This window comes from Diabrotica virgifera, chromosome 5 (assembly GCF_917563875.1).
Source record: "Diabrotica virgifera virgifera chromosome 5, PGI_DIABVI_V3a".
Classification (NCBI taxonomy): domain Eukaryota; kingdom Metazoa; phylum Arthropoda; class Insecta; order Coleoptera; family Chrysomelidae; genus Diabrotica; species Diabrotica virgifera.
Window position 1 is genome coordinate 257,524,048 of NC_065447.1, and position 15,856 is coordinate 257,539,903.

Consider the following 15,856-nt stretch of genomic DNA (forward strand, 5'->3'; position numbering starts at 1 on the left):
AGTCAAATAAAAAAATAATGAGTTAAAAATTGAAAATACTTTTGAATTTATTAAAGAAAAACATACGCTGGTGTCCAAATTTACCCCCTTGGTCATCCGAAGGTTAATAACCTATTTGAATACAAAAACACCTTTTTCGCTTTCATTAGTCTATTTTGGACTTCTTCTACATTTGGTTTTCGTTTTATAATTGTTCCTAGATATTCGAATCTCTCAACTGCCTCAAATCTATAAATATGTACTATTATCTGTTTATACTGTTTTTTCTGTATTTCCTTGTTGTTCCTAGATATTCGAATCTCTCAACTGCCTCAAATCTATAAATATGTACTATTATTTGTTTAACTGTTTTTTTCTGTATTTCCTCTTGCATATTCTTGGTATATGCATTTCATGTATCTTGTATGTCATTAATAGTCTTTTTTAAAATATAAAGAAAAAGATTCCTCTTATTGGCTGTATACCATAATAAAAAACTTGCTAAGGAAGTAAAACTTTACTTTTAAGTAAGTCTTTTTTATGGCTTTTTCTTCTAATTATTTAGTTACCCGTATCACTTCCTGTTTTATTCTTGCCACTTTTGCTATATTATCAGCGAACGGCAAGCATTGATGATTTTTATGATATAAAGTTCCTTTTCTTCTTCTTTTATAATATAGAATTTCTTAGGATAGTACGAATAGCACGAGATAAGTCACCAAATGGACGAAGAAGTATTGGCAGACCAAGAAGAAAAGGTACGATATTTTAAACAATTTAGGAGGCTAATATTGAAGAAGAAACAGGCTTTAAAGCCTACATACAAGAAGGAAGAAGAAGAAGAATTCCTTTTCAATTTATATTGGCTTTCCGCAGCATGTTTTCCTAGGAGGAGACAAAAAAGAATAAATGAAATTGGACCACCTTGCTTTACTCGTTCATTTACTATGTTTTTAAATTACATTATTTATATAATTTTAGCCAAAAATTACATAATATAATGTTAGGGGCGATATGCGGATCCGACCATACTCTCCACGTAGCTAAAGTAAAGCTTCAACTTAAAGCGCCCAACAAACGAAAAGAGACAAATAGGATAGAACTAAGAAAGCAGGACGACCTTCTCCAGGAAGTACATAAAATAATGCCCTCTATTCGTAACGGAACATCACAAGAAATATGGGAGACTTTTAAACATTGTGTAACAACACCAATAATTGATCATCCAAAGATAAATCCTGTGAAACGGAAACACTGGATAACAGATGAAACCTTTCAAATCATTGAGAATAGAAGAAATCTTTGTGAAAGTGGTGTACATAGTGAAAGGGAAAAAGCTAGTTTAAGAAACCTCAATAAAGAAATAAAACGAAGATGCAAGGCAGATAAAAAACTGTACTATCAAAGTATATGCAAAGAAATTGAGAGACATGATCAGAATAATCAGCCGAGAGATCTATTTAGAAAAATACGCTACTTAACAACAGACTTCAAAGCCAGAACTTGGGCCATTGAAGACAACACTGGAACTCTGAGAAGAAACAGAGAAGATATAGCAGAGACATGGAGATCGTATTACAGGGACCTATACTAACTCCACAATTATTCAGCATATTATTAGAAGAGCACTTGAAGGATGGGAAAAAGGCATCTCAATAAATAAACAACCTACGTTTCGCAGATGACACAGCCCTTCTTGCAAATAGTCAAGCAGAGCTGATTGATCTTATACGACTAGTTGAAAATGAAAGTCAAATATTTGGTCAGCAATTAAACATATCAAAGACAAAGATCATGATAGTGGATAGACTACATAACAATCATCCACACATAATCACAATTGATCGGTTTGAGGTTGTGAGCTCATACTTATATCTGGAATCATTAATCACAAACACAGGGACACTACAGGAAGAAATAAAACGTAGATGTGATGTAGCAAAAGTCGCCACAGCAAAAATGACCACAATATGGAAGGGCTGTCAAATTTGAAGAGCGTTAAAGGTGAGGTTGATCAACTGCTTAATATTCCCAATACTGACCTACGGATGAGAATCTTGGACCCTGAGAAATTCGGAAAGAAGAAAGATAGACGCCACTAAAATGTTCTGTTGGAGACGAATGCTACGAATTCCTTGGACCGACCATAGAACAAATAATTAAATTTTAAGAAAGCTAAAAGTTAGCCAACGTCTCTCCAATAAAGTCCATCTCCAACAATTAAAATACTTTGGACATGTTATGAGAGCAAACACAGAAAACATGGAAAGACTCATTATACAAGGAAAGGTGGAAGGCCGAAGATCACGAGGAAGATCCCCAACAAGATGGATCGATCAAATTACAGGAGTGTGCAAAAGACCTATGCATGAGTTAAAAGAAATGACCAGAGACAGAGATCTTTGGAGACAGACAATACACGACATCACGTCGACCACTACACTACCTCCGGGGGGTCAGGATTGAAGAGAGAGAATGTTAGACTTATCCCTCTCAGAAAAAAATTTTTTCATCTTGGCAAGACTCGACCTTTTTGGACCCGCTTGTAATCCAGATAAAATCTGCGCCATACTAAGAAGCTAGAAATTTAAGTATAGCTTTAGACATAATGTAGAAACATACATTACCTTTCGACTTAAGCACTCCAACAGGATTTATACTGTTTTCTGCGAATTTTACTCTAAAATTAATCGGAATATCTTTGGCTCCTGGAGGCTTATAATTCCAAGTTCTGTTTGTGTATAATTTACCATTCTTATCATATATAAGCTCTTCCGTCGTGTAATATCCAATTCCTACAAATTTAAAAGTAAAAAAAATAAAATACTATTATTGAATTAAATGATTTTCTGCATTTAGTAAGTTACTACAAATAAATTGATATCTTTGAATGGTGAAATGATTATGAAAAGCAATAGCTTTAAGTACCTAGGATCGGTGTTACAGAATAATAGAAAAATAGATGGAGATACATGTGGTAGAATTTAGTGTTGGATAGATGAAGAGGCAAAAGAGAGGTGGCTCTCCGGCAGATGCAGAGAAATAGAAGACCTGGATAAAAAGTATAACAGCTTTAATTTACACAAAATAATCAAAGAAATGACAGGTTCTAGAAAAAGCACAAGAACGAATACCCTTAAAAATGATAAAGGGGATATTATTACTGACGTGAAGGAGAGATTGTGTCACTTGACTAATTACATCCAACAACTATTTAATGATGAAAGAGGAGAACTGTCATTAGAAATCACAGAGGATACCGGACCACCAATATTAAGAGAAGAAGTCATCTATGCCATTAAAAATACGAAAGAGGGTAAAGCTACTGGACCAGATGATGTGCCCATGGAATTATTAAAACTTATTGATGAAGATGGTATTGATGTAATAGTTGAACTCTTTAATCTAATATATCAGACTGCCACAATCCCCAGACAATGGCTGCAATCAACCTTTGTAGCAATTCCCAAAAAGCCACGTGCAACAACCTGCTCGGATCACAGAATATCTTTAATGAGTCACACACTTAAAACATTTTTGAAAATAATACGCAACAGAATTGTTAAAACTCTCGAATATGAAATCAGTGACACACATTTTGGCTTTAGAAATGGTATGAGCACACGAGATGCTTTGTTCGGCTTGAATGTGCTGGCCCAGAGATGCATGAACATGAATTAGGATATGTACTTATGTTTTGTAGACTTTGAAAAGGCATTTGATAAAGTTCAACATAAAAAGCTTGTAGATATATTAAAAAGCAAAAATATTGACTGTCGTGATATGAAAATTATATCTAATATATATTGGAATCAAACTGCCAAGGTAAGAGTTGACAACCAGGACACCCAAGATATCAAAATATAAAGAGGATTCCTTCAGGGTTGCGTGCTGTCTCCACTACTTTTCAATGTCTACAGTGAAGCGGTATTTCAAGAAGCGCTCTCAGATTCAATAGAAGGTATAACTATCAATGGAGAAGTTTTGAACAACTTACGTTTTGCAGACAATACAGTAATAATAACGGATAACAACAATGATTTTCAGAACGTAATGCAACGCCTTAATGAACGCTGTCATGAGTACGGACTGAAGATGAATTTAAAGAAAACTAAATGCATGATCATAGCTAAATCAGCACACGCAAATATCCAATTTTACTATTGGAGATACTGTAATTGAGAGTGTGGATAACTACAAATACTTAGGAACATGGATAACATCAAATGTAGACCAAACCAAAGAAATTAAGACACGTATTGAAATAGCACGTGCATCATTCATTAAACTTAAAAAGTTTCTTTGTTGTCGGGTTATAAGTTTAGAACTACGCCTAAGGATGCTTCGATGTTACGTGTTCTCTACTCTTCTTTATGGCTTTTAAGCGTGGACATTGAAACAAGTCCATTTGAATAAGTTGGCCGCCTTTGATTTTTTTGTGCTACAGAAGAATCCTACGAATATCATGGATTCAAAGAATGTCGAACGTGGAAGTAACTAGAGGGATAGGAAATCAACCGGAAATAATACTAACTATCAAAGACGAAAACTTGAGTACTTGGGACATGTGATGAGAGGGCAAAAATAGTCATTACAACTTATTATGCAAGGCAAAATCCGAGGGAAGCAAAATGTGGGAAGACGAAGAATATCCTGGCTTAAGAACTTACGGAAATGGTTCGAATGCAGTAGTGCAGAGCTATTTAGAGCGGCAGTCAACAGACTCCGCATTGCCATGATGATTTTGGAACTTAAAGAAGAAGATGAAGAGAAAGGAAGCTAGTGGTGTGTGTGTGACAGAAAAATTCCAAAGAAGCTGAAGGGAAAATTCTATAAAACATCCATAAGACCGTCTATAATGTACAGAACTGAATGTTAGGCAGTTAAAAAGAAAGAGTAACAAAGAATACTTGTGGCGGAAATGAGAATGCTTAGATGAGTGGAGTAACAAAGCAGGATAAAATTAGGAATGGGTATATTAAGTAAAGTCTAGAAGTGGCACCAATTGATGCCAAAATGAGAGAGCATAGGTTAAGATGGTTTCGTCATGTTCAACGTCGAGACTTTCATCACTCAATACGAAGAATTGCTGAAGTGCAGATTCCTTAAAGGAGTAGGAGAGGAATACCAAAGAAGACCTGAGGGTAGACGCTTAGGCAGGATATGTTGGTAAAGGCGATTAATATTGATATGACCCAAGATAGAAGATAGAAACCGATCTCGCACAGGGATAAGGCAAAGAGGATGATAATGACTTATTAGAAATTTTTATATTACCCATGACAAAGGCTCCTTCTATTTGTCCTATGTCTATAAGTGGACTCATGCTCTGACCTAAATCTTCAATAATATCTACTTGCAGGATCTGATGCTGCCCTGTCAATATATCCACCTCGACCTCTGTAGCACAAATTCCAAATATTGGATAGGGTTGAACATTCGGTGCGTTACCGTGATAACTACAAATATGATAACATATTAGACACATAATTAAATCAATAAAGTGAAAAAATAGAATGTCAACGTGTAATGATACGCGGCGAGCAGCACGTCGACAGATCAAACCATGGGAGTTTCCACTTTTCCAAAACAGCCGAGACAGAGAGCATACTTAAGGAGGCCAACGAGCGGAGATTCTTCAGTCTTGTAGAGACAGCTCTGGATTCCATGGCTAGCCAAGCGGAGTGAGCAGGCAGGCCGACCTGAGTAGTGAGGTGCACCGTATTGAAGTGATTCGCATACTCGTAGTTGAACGGTAGCCGTGGAGTGAACGTGCTTCCGATAAAAATCATATGGCTCCCGTATGATTGTCAATATTTTGATTGCGTGACTGTTTGTACCTTACACTGAAGTGAGGTGTAAGGATATTTCATTTTGTTATAATTTTATTTTTCTTTTGTAGACATCTATCTTTTATATAATTATCTTTTATTTTGTTTGTTTATTTTTGAACTCTATATACGAATTACCGAAATACATTTACTTTGTTTTTAACCTACGTTTTACTGATTCTCTTCTCCTGAAAGAGTTACCCGTCACAAACGTGTGTAAAATCTATTTCTCTCCTTCTCCTTCTTCTTCTTTAGGTACCGTCTCCTCTAAGGAAGTTGGTAATCATCACAGCTATATTCGCTTTTGAAATTGCAGCTCTGAACACTAGGCTATTGATTATGTACTTACGAAAGGAACTACAACGTTAACGGAGTTTTATTGTTTAATATAGTCAATGGACCTCTAAATCTGAAAAAACCACGGAGTGCTACCATTTAAAGAGGTGCGTTTTTGAGAAAGGGGTGAATTAGTCCCTAGGCACAGGGAGCATTAGGGTGAGTTCCATGCACGTTTGGTACAAACACGTCTACAGGAAAAATTGTCCAGGTTAAATTTACTACCGAAATATCACATTTTAAAGTCAAAAATATTTTTTTTTTATAAAAATATATTTAAAAGAAAAGCAAGAAAAAAACACGAAAGGTAGCATTTTTGTTTCTTGTCCTATAACTTTTTTCCACGGGGATATATGTATAGGCATTGCTTCACAGAAAAAAAACTTCCATCTTTCCTATTTAAAATGGCGTTTAGTGTAAGTCTATTACTGTAAGTACTCACAACAATTTTGGGCCATTTTCCTTGTTACTTCGCAAACACTCTTCTGTAACTTTTTTTTACGCAACTTTAGATACATATATGCAATGTTACATAGTAGGAAGAAAAGTCAATTACCTTTCAAATGGTCTGTCGTAGAAGGCTGTATGACTATTTTTAAGTAAGATATGGTTTTTCAAAATTTTATACTTTTAATGATTTTTGATAGATTTTGCGATTATTTTTAAATTTCTCATTATAACTTTTTTATTGTATATTTAGGTATATACATTGTCCAATAAAAAGGAAAGTATATTTTCTTTGCTTTAAAATGGTGAATTGTAAAAAATTCTAGGTCTATTTTTAAACAAGATATGCTTTTTTTTCAAAGTTTGATATACACTATACACATGCAATAGGTCCCACTAAGTTGGAACCATATGGAAAACTTTTTATTATTAACTTTATGAAAAAATTATTATTTATAAAATGCTCTGCATAGTCTACAACCTAAGATGTAATCATCAGATAAAAATTTTTATTAATAGTGTACGAGGTATGTTAAAAAATATGAATTTCGCTCAAGAGTAAAGTACCTTTATATTTCACAATATCGAAAAGTGTTATTAAGAAAAGTTATTTGAAATTAAAGATTATGTTACAATATGCAATTATATTCTTCTAATTGAAAAAAATAAAAAATTTTAAAATTTTTCTCAAATTACGGATACCCTTGGATATCCTACGAATATCTTGTTTAAAAATTGTCCTAGATGTGATTACAATACACCATTTTAAAGTAAAGAAAATAAGCTTTTTTATTCCAGAATAAATAACCTAAATGTACCAGAAAAATAATGAGAAATTTAAAAATAATCATAAAAAATATCAAAAATCATTAAAAGTATAAAACCTTGAAAAAGCATAACTTGTTTAAAAATAGCCACACGACCTTATACGGTAGACCATTTTTTTAAAGGTGATTGACTTATCTTTCTACTAAATGTACCATTACATATACCTAGAAATGCGTGGAAAAAAGTTACAGAACAATGTTTGCGAAATAATGGGGAAAATGGCTCAAAAATTCTGTGAGCGTCAAACTTTGAAAAATCCTATTTCGGAAACTATAAATCCTACAGACTTCTACCAAACGTTACTTTAAAAAGGAAGGATGGAAGTTATTTTTCACTGAAGCAATGCCTATACCTATATCCCTGTGGAAAAAAGTTATGGGGCCAAAAACAAAATTGCTTTCTTTCGTGTTTTTTCTTGCTTTTCTTTTGAATGTATTTTTGTAAAAAAAATACTTTTGACTTTAAAATATGATATTTCGATGGTAAATTTATCCTGGAAGAATTTTGTTGTAGAAGTGTTTGTACCAAAAGTGAGTGGAACTCACCTCAATTCACCCTGTGCCTAGGGACTAATTCACCCCTTTCTCAAAAACGCACCCATTTAAATGGTAGCACTCCGCGGATTTTTCAAATATAGAGGTCCGTGGACCATATGAGACAATAAAATCCCGTTAACGTTGTAGTTCCTTTTAGCTCACTTATTTTAAACATTGGGGGAGGCATTGGGGGAGTACAAAGACAACATAAGAAATAAACCATACTGGTGGGACTTAGAAATAGCCACCGAAATAGACGATAAGAGAGAAAAGTACCGGAAATATATGAGTACACAGAAAGATTCCGATAAGGTTTTATACAAAGAAGCACAAGCAAGAGTGTGGAAAAAAATCACACAGAAGAAAAACGAAACGTGGACAAAAAAATGCAATCAACTTAACACCTATATAGGGGGGACAAGAAACACAGAGAGCTGGAAATTCCTTAAAACGTTGAGAACAGATACCAAAAAGGATATAATAACACCGATTACTCTGGAAAAGTGGGATGGCTATTTCAAGCAGTTACTAGTAGAAAATAGAGAAGATTTTATTAAAAACGAAGATCACGAAAGTTTCAATGTAATTGTCAGTGGCTCACCGATTCGGTTAAGACTGGAAGAAGTACGAAATGCAAGCAAATCCCTAAAAAATAGAAAAGCGTCAGGGCCTGGCGACATAGCACCAGAACTGCTCAAATACGGTAGCAACACCCTGTATGAATACCTAAGAGATCTATTTAATAGATGTATGAATGGCGAAGTCATACCAAAAGAATGGCAATTGTCTGTAATTTCTACAATACACAAGAAAGGCAGTAACAATATATGCGATAAGTACCGGGGAATATCTGTCACAAGTACCATCAGCAGAGTTTACGGAAAAATTATCAAAAATAAAATAGAAGAAGAATACAAGGACTTAGAGGCCGAAGAGCAAGCCGGTTTCCGCGCTGGCAGATCCACCACTGACCACCTATATTGTGTAACACAGTTAATAGACAAACAAATAGCCTACAATCAAGAACTGCATTTAGTGTACATAGACTTAAAAAAAGCATACGATACTGTACCACAAAGTAAACTTTGGGAAGCCCTCGAAAAAACTAACATCAGTCTGAACCTCATTAAAGCTGTAAAAAATCTATACCAACATAATATAGCCAAAGTTAAGCTAGGCAAGGAAATCCCGTCAGGATTTGAAGTGAATAAGGGTCTTAAACAGGGCTGCTGTCTATCGCCGACACTATTTAAAATATATTTAGAGCAAGTTTTGAAATCCTGGAAAAAGAAATGTAAGAATATGGGTATACCGCTAAATGATGATAACATGCTATACACTCTATGTTTTGCGGATGATCAGATTCTTATGGCCCAGGATTATCACGATATTGAATATATGACCCGAAAAATCATAGAAGAGTACCGAAACTGGGGTTTAGAAGTGAATACCAAGAAAACGGAATATATGTGCGTTGGAGGTATACAGCAGGATCTAGCGTTGGAAAATGAAATAACTATTAATCACTGTCAGCAATATAAATACTTGGGTCTTAAAATTACACAAGATGGAACGTTGGACAAGAATATCCAAGAAAAGTGCACACAAGGAAGGAAAGCTATCGCATTATTGAACAAAATCCTATGGGACCAAAGTATCTCCAAAGAAAATAAACGTAACATCTATAACAGCATTGTTAAGAGCATTATAACATACAGCAGCGAAGTTTGGCCACTTAAAGAAAAATCCGAAAATATGCTCAGAACAACTGAAATGGACTTCTGGAGAAGATCTGCTGGTATATCAAGAATACAAAAAATCAGAAATACAAGAATATTGGAGATAATGGATGTAAAGCATACAATAATGGACGATATAAAAACAAAGCAACTAAGATGGTTTGGCCACGTACAACGTATGGAAGAAGACAGATTACCCAAGCAAGCGCTACGATGGGCACCAAAAGGACGGCGGAAAAGAGGAAGACCTAGGAAAAGCTGGATAGAAGGAATCCATAGGGAAATCAGAGAAAGAAGCTTGAACGAAGACATGTGCTACGATCGAGAGCAATGGCGATTGGGAATCGGAAGACGTCGTAGAACGTTATGAACCGATTATATATATATATATATATATATATATATATATATATATATATATATATATATATATATATATATATATATATATATATTAAACATAATCAATAGCCTACAAGTCGATGGAACTGAAATTATACCACTTTCTCAGATTGTTGAGCCAGGAGATGCGTCTCCTTCCAATACTTCGTTTTCCTTGTATTTTTCCCTGCATTATGGTTTGTAGCAACACATATTTATCCCCTCTCATAATGTGGCCGAGATATTGTAACTTTCTTATCTTAATCGTATCCATGATTTCCTTAGCTAATAGCTTTTGACAAAATTTTCATTATCGCAGCTAATGCTTAAATCAGATGTGAACAAACGTGTCAAATAAAAGCGGAATTGAAGACTAAGCTCGGTCATTCAGCTGTTTCTTCTCGGCCATGATGGTTAGGTGATGCACCCATGCCATGAAAAAAGTTTTAATGTGTTTGTAACGTTTTTGTGGCCTTTTTTTCTGTTGGGGGTTGTACTGATGATAACTGTTATAATGCATACACGATTATATATTGTAATACAACTAGATATTATGAAGATGCTCATGCACATAACCTTAAATAGTGGTACTTTTTTACCATCTATGGACGTAAGTTAAAAATGTTTGAAGTTATACTTCTTTATACGTGTTGGGAGTAAATTTATATGTGCGCGAATTCGTCAAAAATCTTGGTCCTGGGGGCAGCTCAAACGTTATACGTGCTCTGATTGGGTAATTACAATGACCTTTCAATATGTCGGTTATGGGTATACAAATGTTGTGTAAATTAGTTTTTACTGTTGTGAGGGCAGAGAAAAAGGCAAGATTCTAATTGTAGTGACTTTTTAAATAGTTTTTAAAAGCAACAGGTAAGTACGTAATTGTAAATGTTTCAGTATCGTAATAAAAATTACATAGGTAGGTGCCTACCCATTTGGAAAATGTAAAGTAAACCTTCTTTTTGCCCTTTAATTCGTCCAATTTTGAACATAGGCTTCCCCCAGTTTCCTCCATTCGCTTCTGTTTAGTACTTTCTGTTTCCAGTGCGTTCCTCCTATCCTTTTAATATCGTCTCCCCATCTCATCTGGGGTCGTCCTCTTGCTCTCTTTCCTGTCCATGGTCTCCATTGTTGTATCGTGCTATTCCACCTATTGTTCGTTTGTCTAGCGTTATGACCTGCGAAGCTCCATTTTAGTCTGGCTATATGTTGTCCTGCTTTTTTGACTTTTGTTTTATTTCTTACCCAGTTGTTTTGCTTTTGTAAATTTTACTCCTAACATTGCTCTCTCCATGGCTCTTTGTGTCTTCATTATTTTATCCATGTTTGCCTTGGTCAAGGTCCATGTTTGGCATGCGTATGTGAGAATTGGGAGTATGCACTGCTCAAACACTCTTGTTTTTAAGTATTGTTGTATTTTTTTATTCTTTAGGACCCATTTTAATTTTCCAAATCCTGCCCAGGCTAATCTGACCCTTCTTTTTACCTCCGGTGTTTGGTTTTCCTTATTTATTTTTATTATCTGTCCCAAATATATATAATCATTAACCACTTCTATTGTGGTGGCGTTTAGGATTACGTTTCTATTATCTTGTGTGTTTGTCATTGTTTTTGTTTTGGCGAAATTCATTTTTAGACCTATTTGTTCGGATTCATTTGATAGATCGGTTAGCATGGTTTGTAGTTCTTCAAAACTTGATGATATGACTACTACATCGTCTGCATATCTTAGGTGGTTTAGTTTCTTTCCATTTATGTTTATTCCCATGTTGGTCCATTCCATTGTTTTGAAAACATCTTCCAGTGCTAATGTAAATAGTTTAGGAAAAATAACATCTCCCTGTCGCATTCCTCTGTTAATTGGTATGGGTTTTGTGGTTTCTTCCAATTGTACTGTCATTGTTGCTTTCTTATATATATATTATGTATTAGCATTCTGTATCTGGAATCTATTCTACAGTTGTTTAAAGCTTTTTCTATTGCCCACATTTCCACGCTGTCAAATGCTTTTTCGTACTCAACGAACGCTAAGTGCAGATCTATATGGTATTCGTTAGCTTTTTCTATTAGTGTCCTAATTGTTAGAAGATGGTCAGTGGTGCTATATCCCTTTCGGAATCCTGCCTGCTCTACTGGTTGATACGAGTCCAATTTGTGTGTTAGCCTGTTGTTGGTAATCCTCATGAATAGTTTATACGTTTGCAACAGCAGTGGGACTCACTGCTGTCGCAAAATAAACCTAGCTAGTATGTATTGTTTTAATTTACATAATTTGATTTCTAACAAAATTTCTACCAATATTCATCTAATATTGCTTTCTTACTCTATGTTTTGTTGTATTTTAATATTTCAGTTCCACAAAAATCAAACTAATTTGGTTAAATTCAGAACTGTCGAAAGTTTAAAACGTTCAGTTGGTCTATCTTCCAACATGATGCATATATCTCCGTAGCCAAAATCTAAATATGCTTGAATTTCAAAACTAACCGCGCCAATGTACGCGGGTTCAGTCCCCAATACAAACTTTTATTTTTTTTTATACATTTTATGATTGTAAGTATATTATTATATAATTTTTATTTTTCAGAAAATACGTATTTATGTAAAATATTTCCAACAATTATTGTTCAGAAATCATTGTTGTGGCATTTTTCAATGTGTTTGTGTGTGTTTTATTCTTTTATTTTTTAAATTTTTTGTATTGTTTTAATAAAAAAATTTTGAAAAGTAGTAAGTAATAAAATTGTTTAATATTTAAATAAAATTTAAATAAACTGTTTAAATTGTATTAATTGCGTTGAAATTATAATAATAGAAGTATAACTTCTTACGTGCGTACAAAGTACACACACATTCTTTTTTTGTACTTAGACATCCTTTTCTTATAAGACTACTTTTTGATTGTAGAATAACTCCTATGATGACAAGTTTGTCAAAAGCGCTTAGCTAAAGAAATAAATATATCTTACACACTTTGACATACCATTTTTTCACTTCCTTGGTTCATTCAAGTGTATACCAAATTTATCACTCTCTCAACTAAATAATTAAATCGGTAAATTAAAAAAATTAGTTCTTAGTAATTGTACTTACAATCCAGTATCACAAAGTTGCACTGAAGCGGCATGACAGGCTTGAATCAAATCGACCCAAGAGGGATTGTTCATTTTATCTTTGACAGGCTTCATTTTTGCTAAGAGCTTATCACAAGCGACGATAACAGCCTAAAAATTTTATATGTATATTATATACAGGGTATCCAGAAATACTCCTGACAAACGAAGACCGGAGATTCCTCAGCTAATTTTAAGACAATTTAACCCAATTCACCTTGTTTGAAAATTATTCCTAAGGGAGCTAAAGCTCTTTGTAATTAGTTTTTTTAATATCTTCAGAATGCTTCATCATTTCTGGACGATAAATAGGGGTACCAGTTTTCGATTTTCTAAATAGAAGCTTGTAAAGGTACTTAAAAAAACTAGTTAGAAGGCTCCATCTTCAAAGAGCTCTAGCTCCCTTAGCATTTTTCGATTAGGTGAATTGGATTAATTTTTCTTAAAAGTATCTGAGGAATCCCCAGTCTTCATTTGCCAAGAGAGTTTCTAGACATCCTGTATATGAATTAAAAATCCAAATATATTAAGTAGAAGCACAATTATTCGTCATCGTCCTGTGTATGATTCGGTATCAATAAAGTGTTATAACGTTATTTCAGCATTCCTGTTTCATCAGACACACAGGCCGATACAAATTCATATACGGAAAGACCAAAGAATGTCTCCTACTTATTTTCCAGTTCATGTGGTTAGCGTAAAACGCGTCATCTACTTTGCTGGTCATAAACGAAAACGATATAAAAATATCGTTTCGTGCAATCCGTTTCCAAGATAATTGAGGCGTTCCATACATAAAACTTACTCTGTAAATAAAAGTAAGATATAACACTTACATAACATATTGCTTCACTGGTGAGACTTCCTCCTGTGCATCCATTGTTCGGAGTTATAAAATTGTAACTTGGTTTTATGGAGATCTTATCCATATCGATTCCAAATTTGTATGCAGCAACTTGGATAACCTACAAATTTAAAACAATTTACCTATTTTATTTCAATGTAGATATTGGATATGAATTTTATGATTCTAAGTTCATCACTTCGTAGTTTATTTAGAAAAAGTATTAAACTAAATAGTAATAGTATAATTACCTTTGTATTTATACCTTGACCAATTTCTATACCCCCGTGCGAAATGGCAACACCTCCATCTCTATGGAAAATAGAAACAAGAACTGAAAAGCTCAGGTTCACATCCAAAACCCATCGCATTGGAACTATGGATAGTCCCCTCTTATTCCAGCGGTTGGCCTAAAATATTTTATAAGTAGAATAAATCATCATCATCATCATCATCATCATCATCATCATCATCATCATCATCATTTTCTTTCGACATTATACCTATGCGGGATCGGCTTCCCTACCTAATTGCATTTCTCCCTAAGTTTGTATCTTGGGTCATATCAAAATCAATTCTCTTTACGGACATGTCCTGCCAAAACGTCTTCCCCAAGACTTTTTTGGTGTTCCTCTCCTACTTCCTCCAGGAACCCGCAGTATACATTACTTGCTTTACTTATGTCGTCCTCTTGTACCTTACGGAGTCGAGGTAAGTGGAGAAATCAGACGTCTCCATGCCTTTCGGTCAGTAGCTAGTCTTTCTGCTTCTCTCCACCCAATATTTCTATTTACGCAAGCCTTTCCAATATTTGCGTTCCACGTTCTTGCTGGCCTGCCTATTCGTCGTTTGTTGTCAGATGCCGCTTTCCATACCCTCTTTACAGTTCTACCTTCACTCATTCTCGCTATATGTCCGAATTGCGATAACTATTTCGTTTCAAGTCTGTCTAAGGTCCTTCCAACACCGCACCTTTAACGTATGTCTTCATTTCTTATACGATCACGTCTGGTCACCCCGGATACCACACGTAAATATCGCATTTAACATGCTTAAATTCTACTACGGATGTTGTCGTTCAACGTTCACTGTCCACGTTTCAGTACCGTAGAGTAGCACCGGCTCGTATACAGTTTGAAATACTTTCATTTTTGTTTTCAGGCTTACTTCTTTCTTCCTAATAAAACTTTTATTTAATGCATAGTATAATTTTGTTGCACTCATTAACCTGCTGTTTATTTCTGGTTCTATATTTCCTTGCCCATTTATTGTTGATCCTAGATACTTGAAGTCCTCTACTTGTGTAATGGCCTCATTATTCAGCTTTACATTTATATTTTCTTGAGTTTTTGATATTACTAAAGCTTCTGTTTTTTCAATATTTATTTTCATCCCAAATTTCAAGGCTTCATTCCAAACATTCACATTCACTTGCAAGTCTTTTTCTGATTTTGCTACAATTACCAGGTCATCGGCATATATCAACGCTGACACGTAAACTTGTTGAAGTTTATACACTCCAACCCTAGTTCTTTTTACCTTACCCCCCTGAATTCTTTTGCAATTTCGTTCATTAGAGTGATGAATAACAAAGGACTCAGAACACCACCTTGTCTTATACCTGTCCTTGTGTAGAATTTTAGAGATGAGCGATTGTTCGTTCTTACATTATTACGTCTACATTTATATATACTCTTTATTGCTAGGATTAACTTCGGTTTCACATTTCTACGGTTTAATATTTCCCAGATCTTGTTATCGTGGCTCCCGATCAAATGCTTTTTCCAAGTCCACAAAATAGAGAAACAACTTACTGTTATGC

The 15,856-nt window shown here is 34.5% G+C and overlaps 1 protein-coding gene across 1 annotated transcript in view; it reads right to left on the reverse strand.

Annotated features, from left to right (window-relative positions):
* LOC114324830 (uncharacterized) overlaps positions 1 to 15,856 on the reverse strand; it is a 57,273-nt gene that overhangs the window by 2,569 nt on the left and 38,848 nt on the right. Inside the window, exons 15-19 of the mRNA XM_050651863.1 lie at positions 14,286 to 14,444; positions 14,027 to 14,155; positions 13,171 to 13,301; positions 5,257 to 5,438; positions 2,607 to 2,774 (exon numbers count right to left, since the gene is read on the reverse strand). Coding sequence (XP_050507820.1) covers positions 2,607 to 2,774; positions 5,257 to 5,438; positions 13,171 to 13,301; positions 14,027 to 14,155; positions 14,286 to 14,444 — 769 coding nt within the window. The remainder of the gene's footprint in view (positions 1 to 2,606; positions 2,775 to 5,256; positions 5,439 to 13,170; positions 13,302 to 14,026; positions 14,156 to 14,285; positions 14,445 to 15,856) is intronic.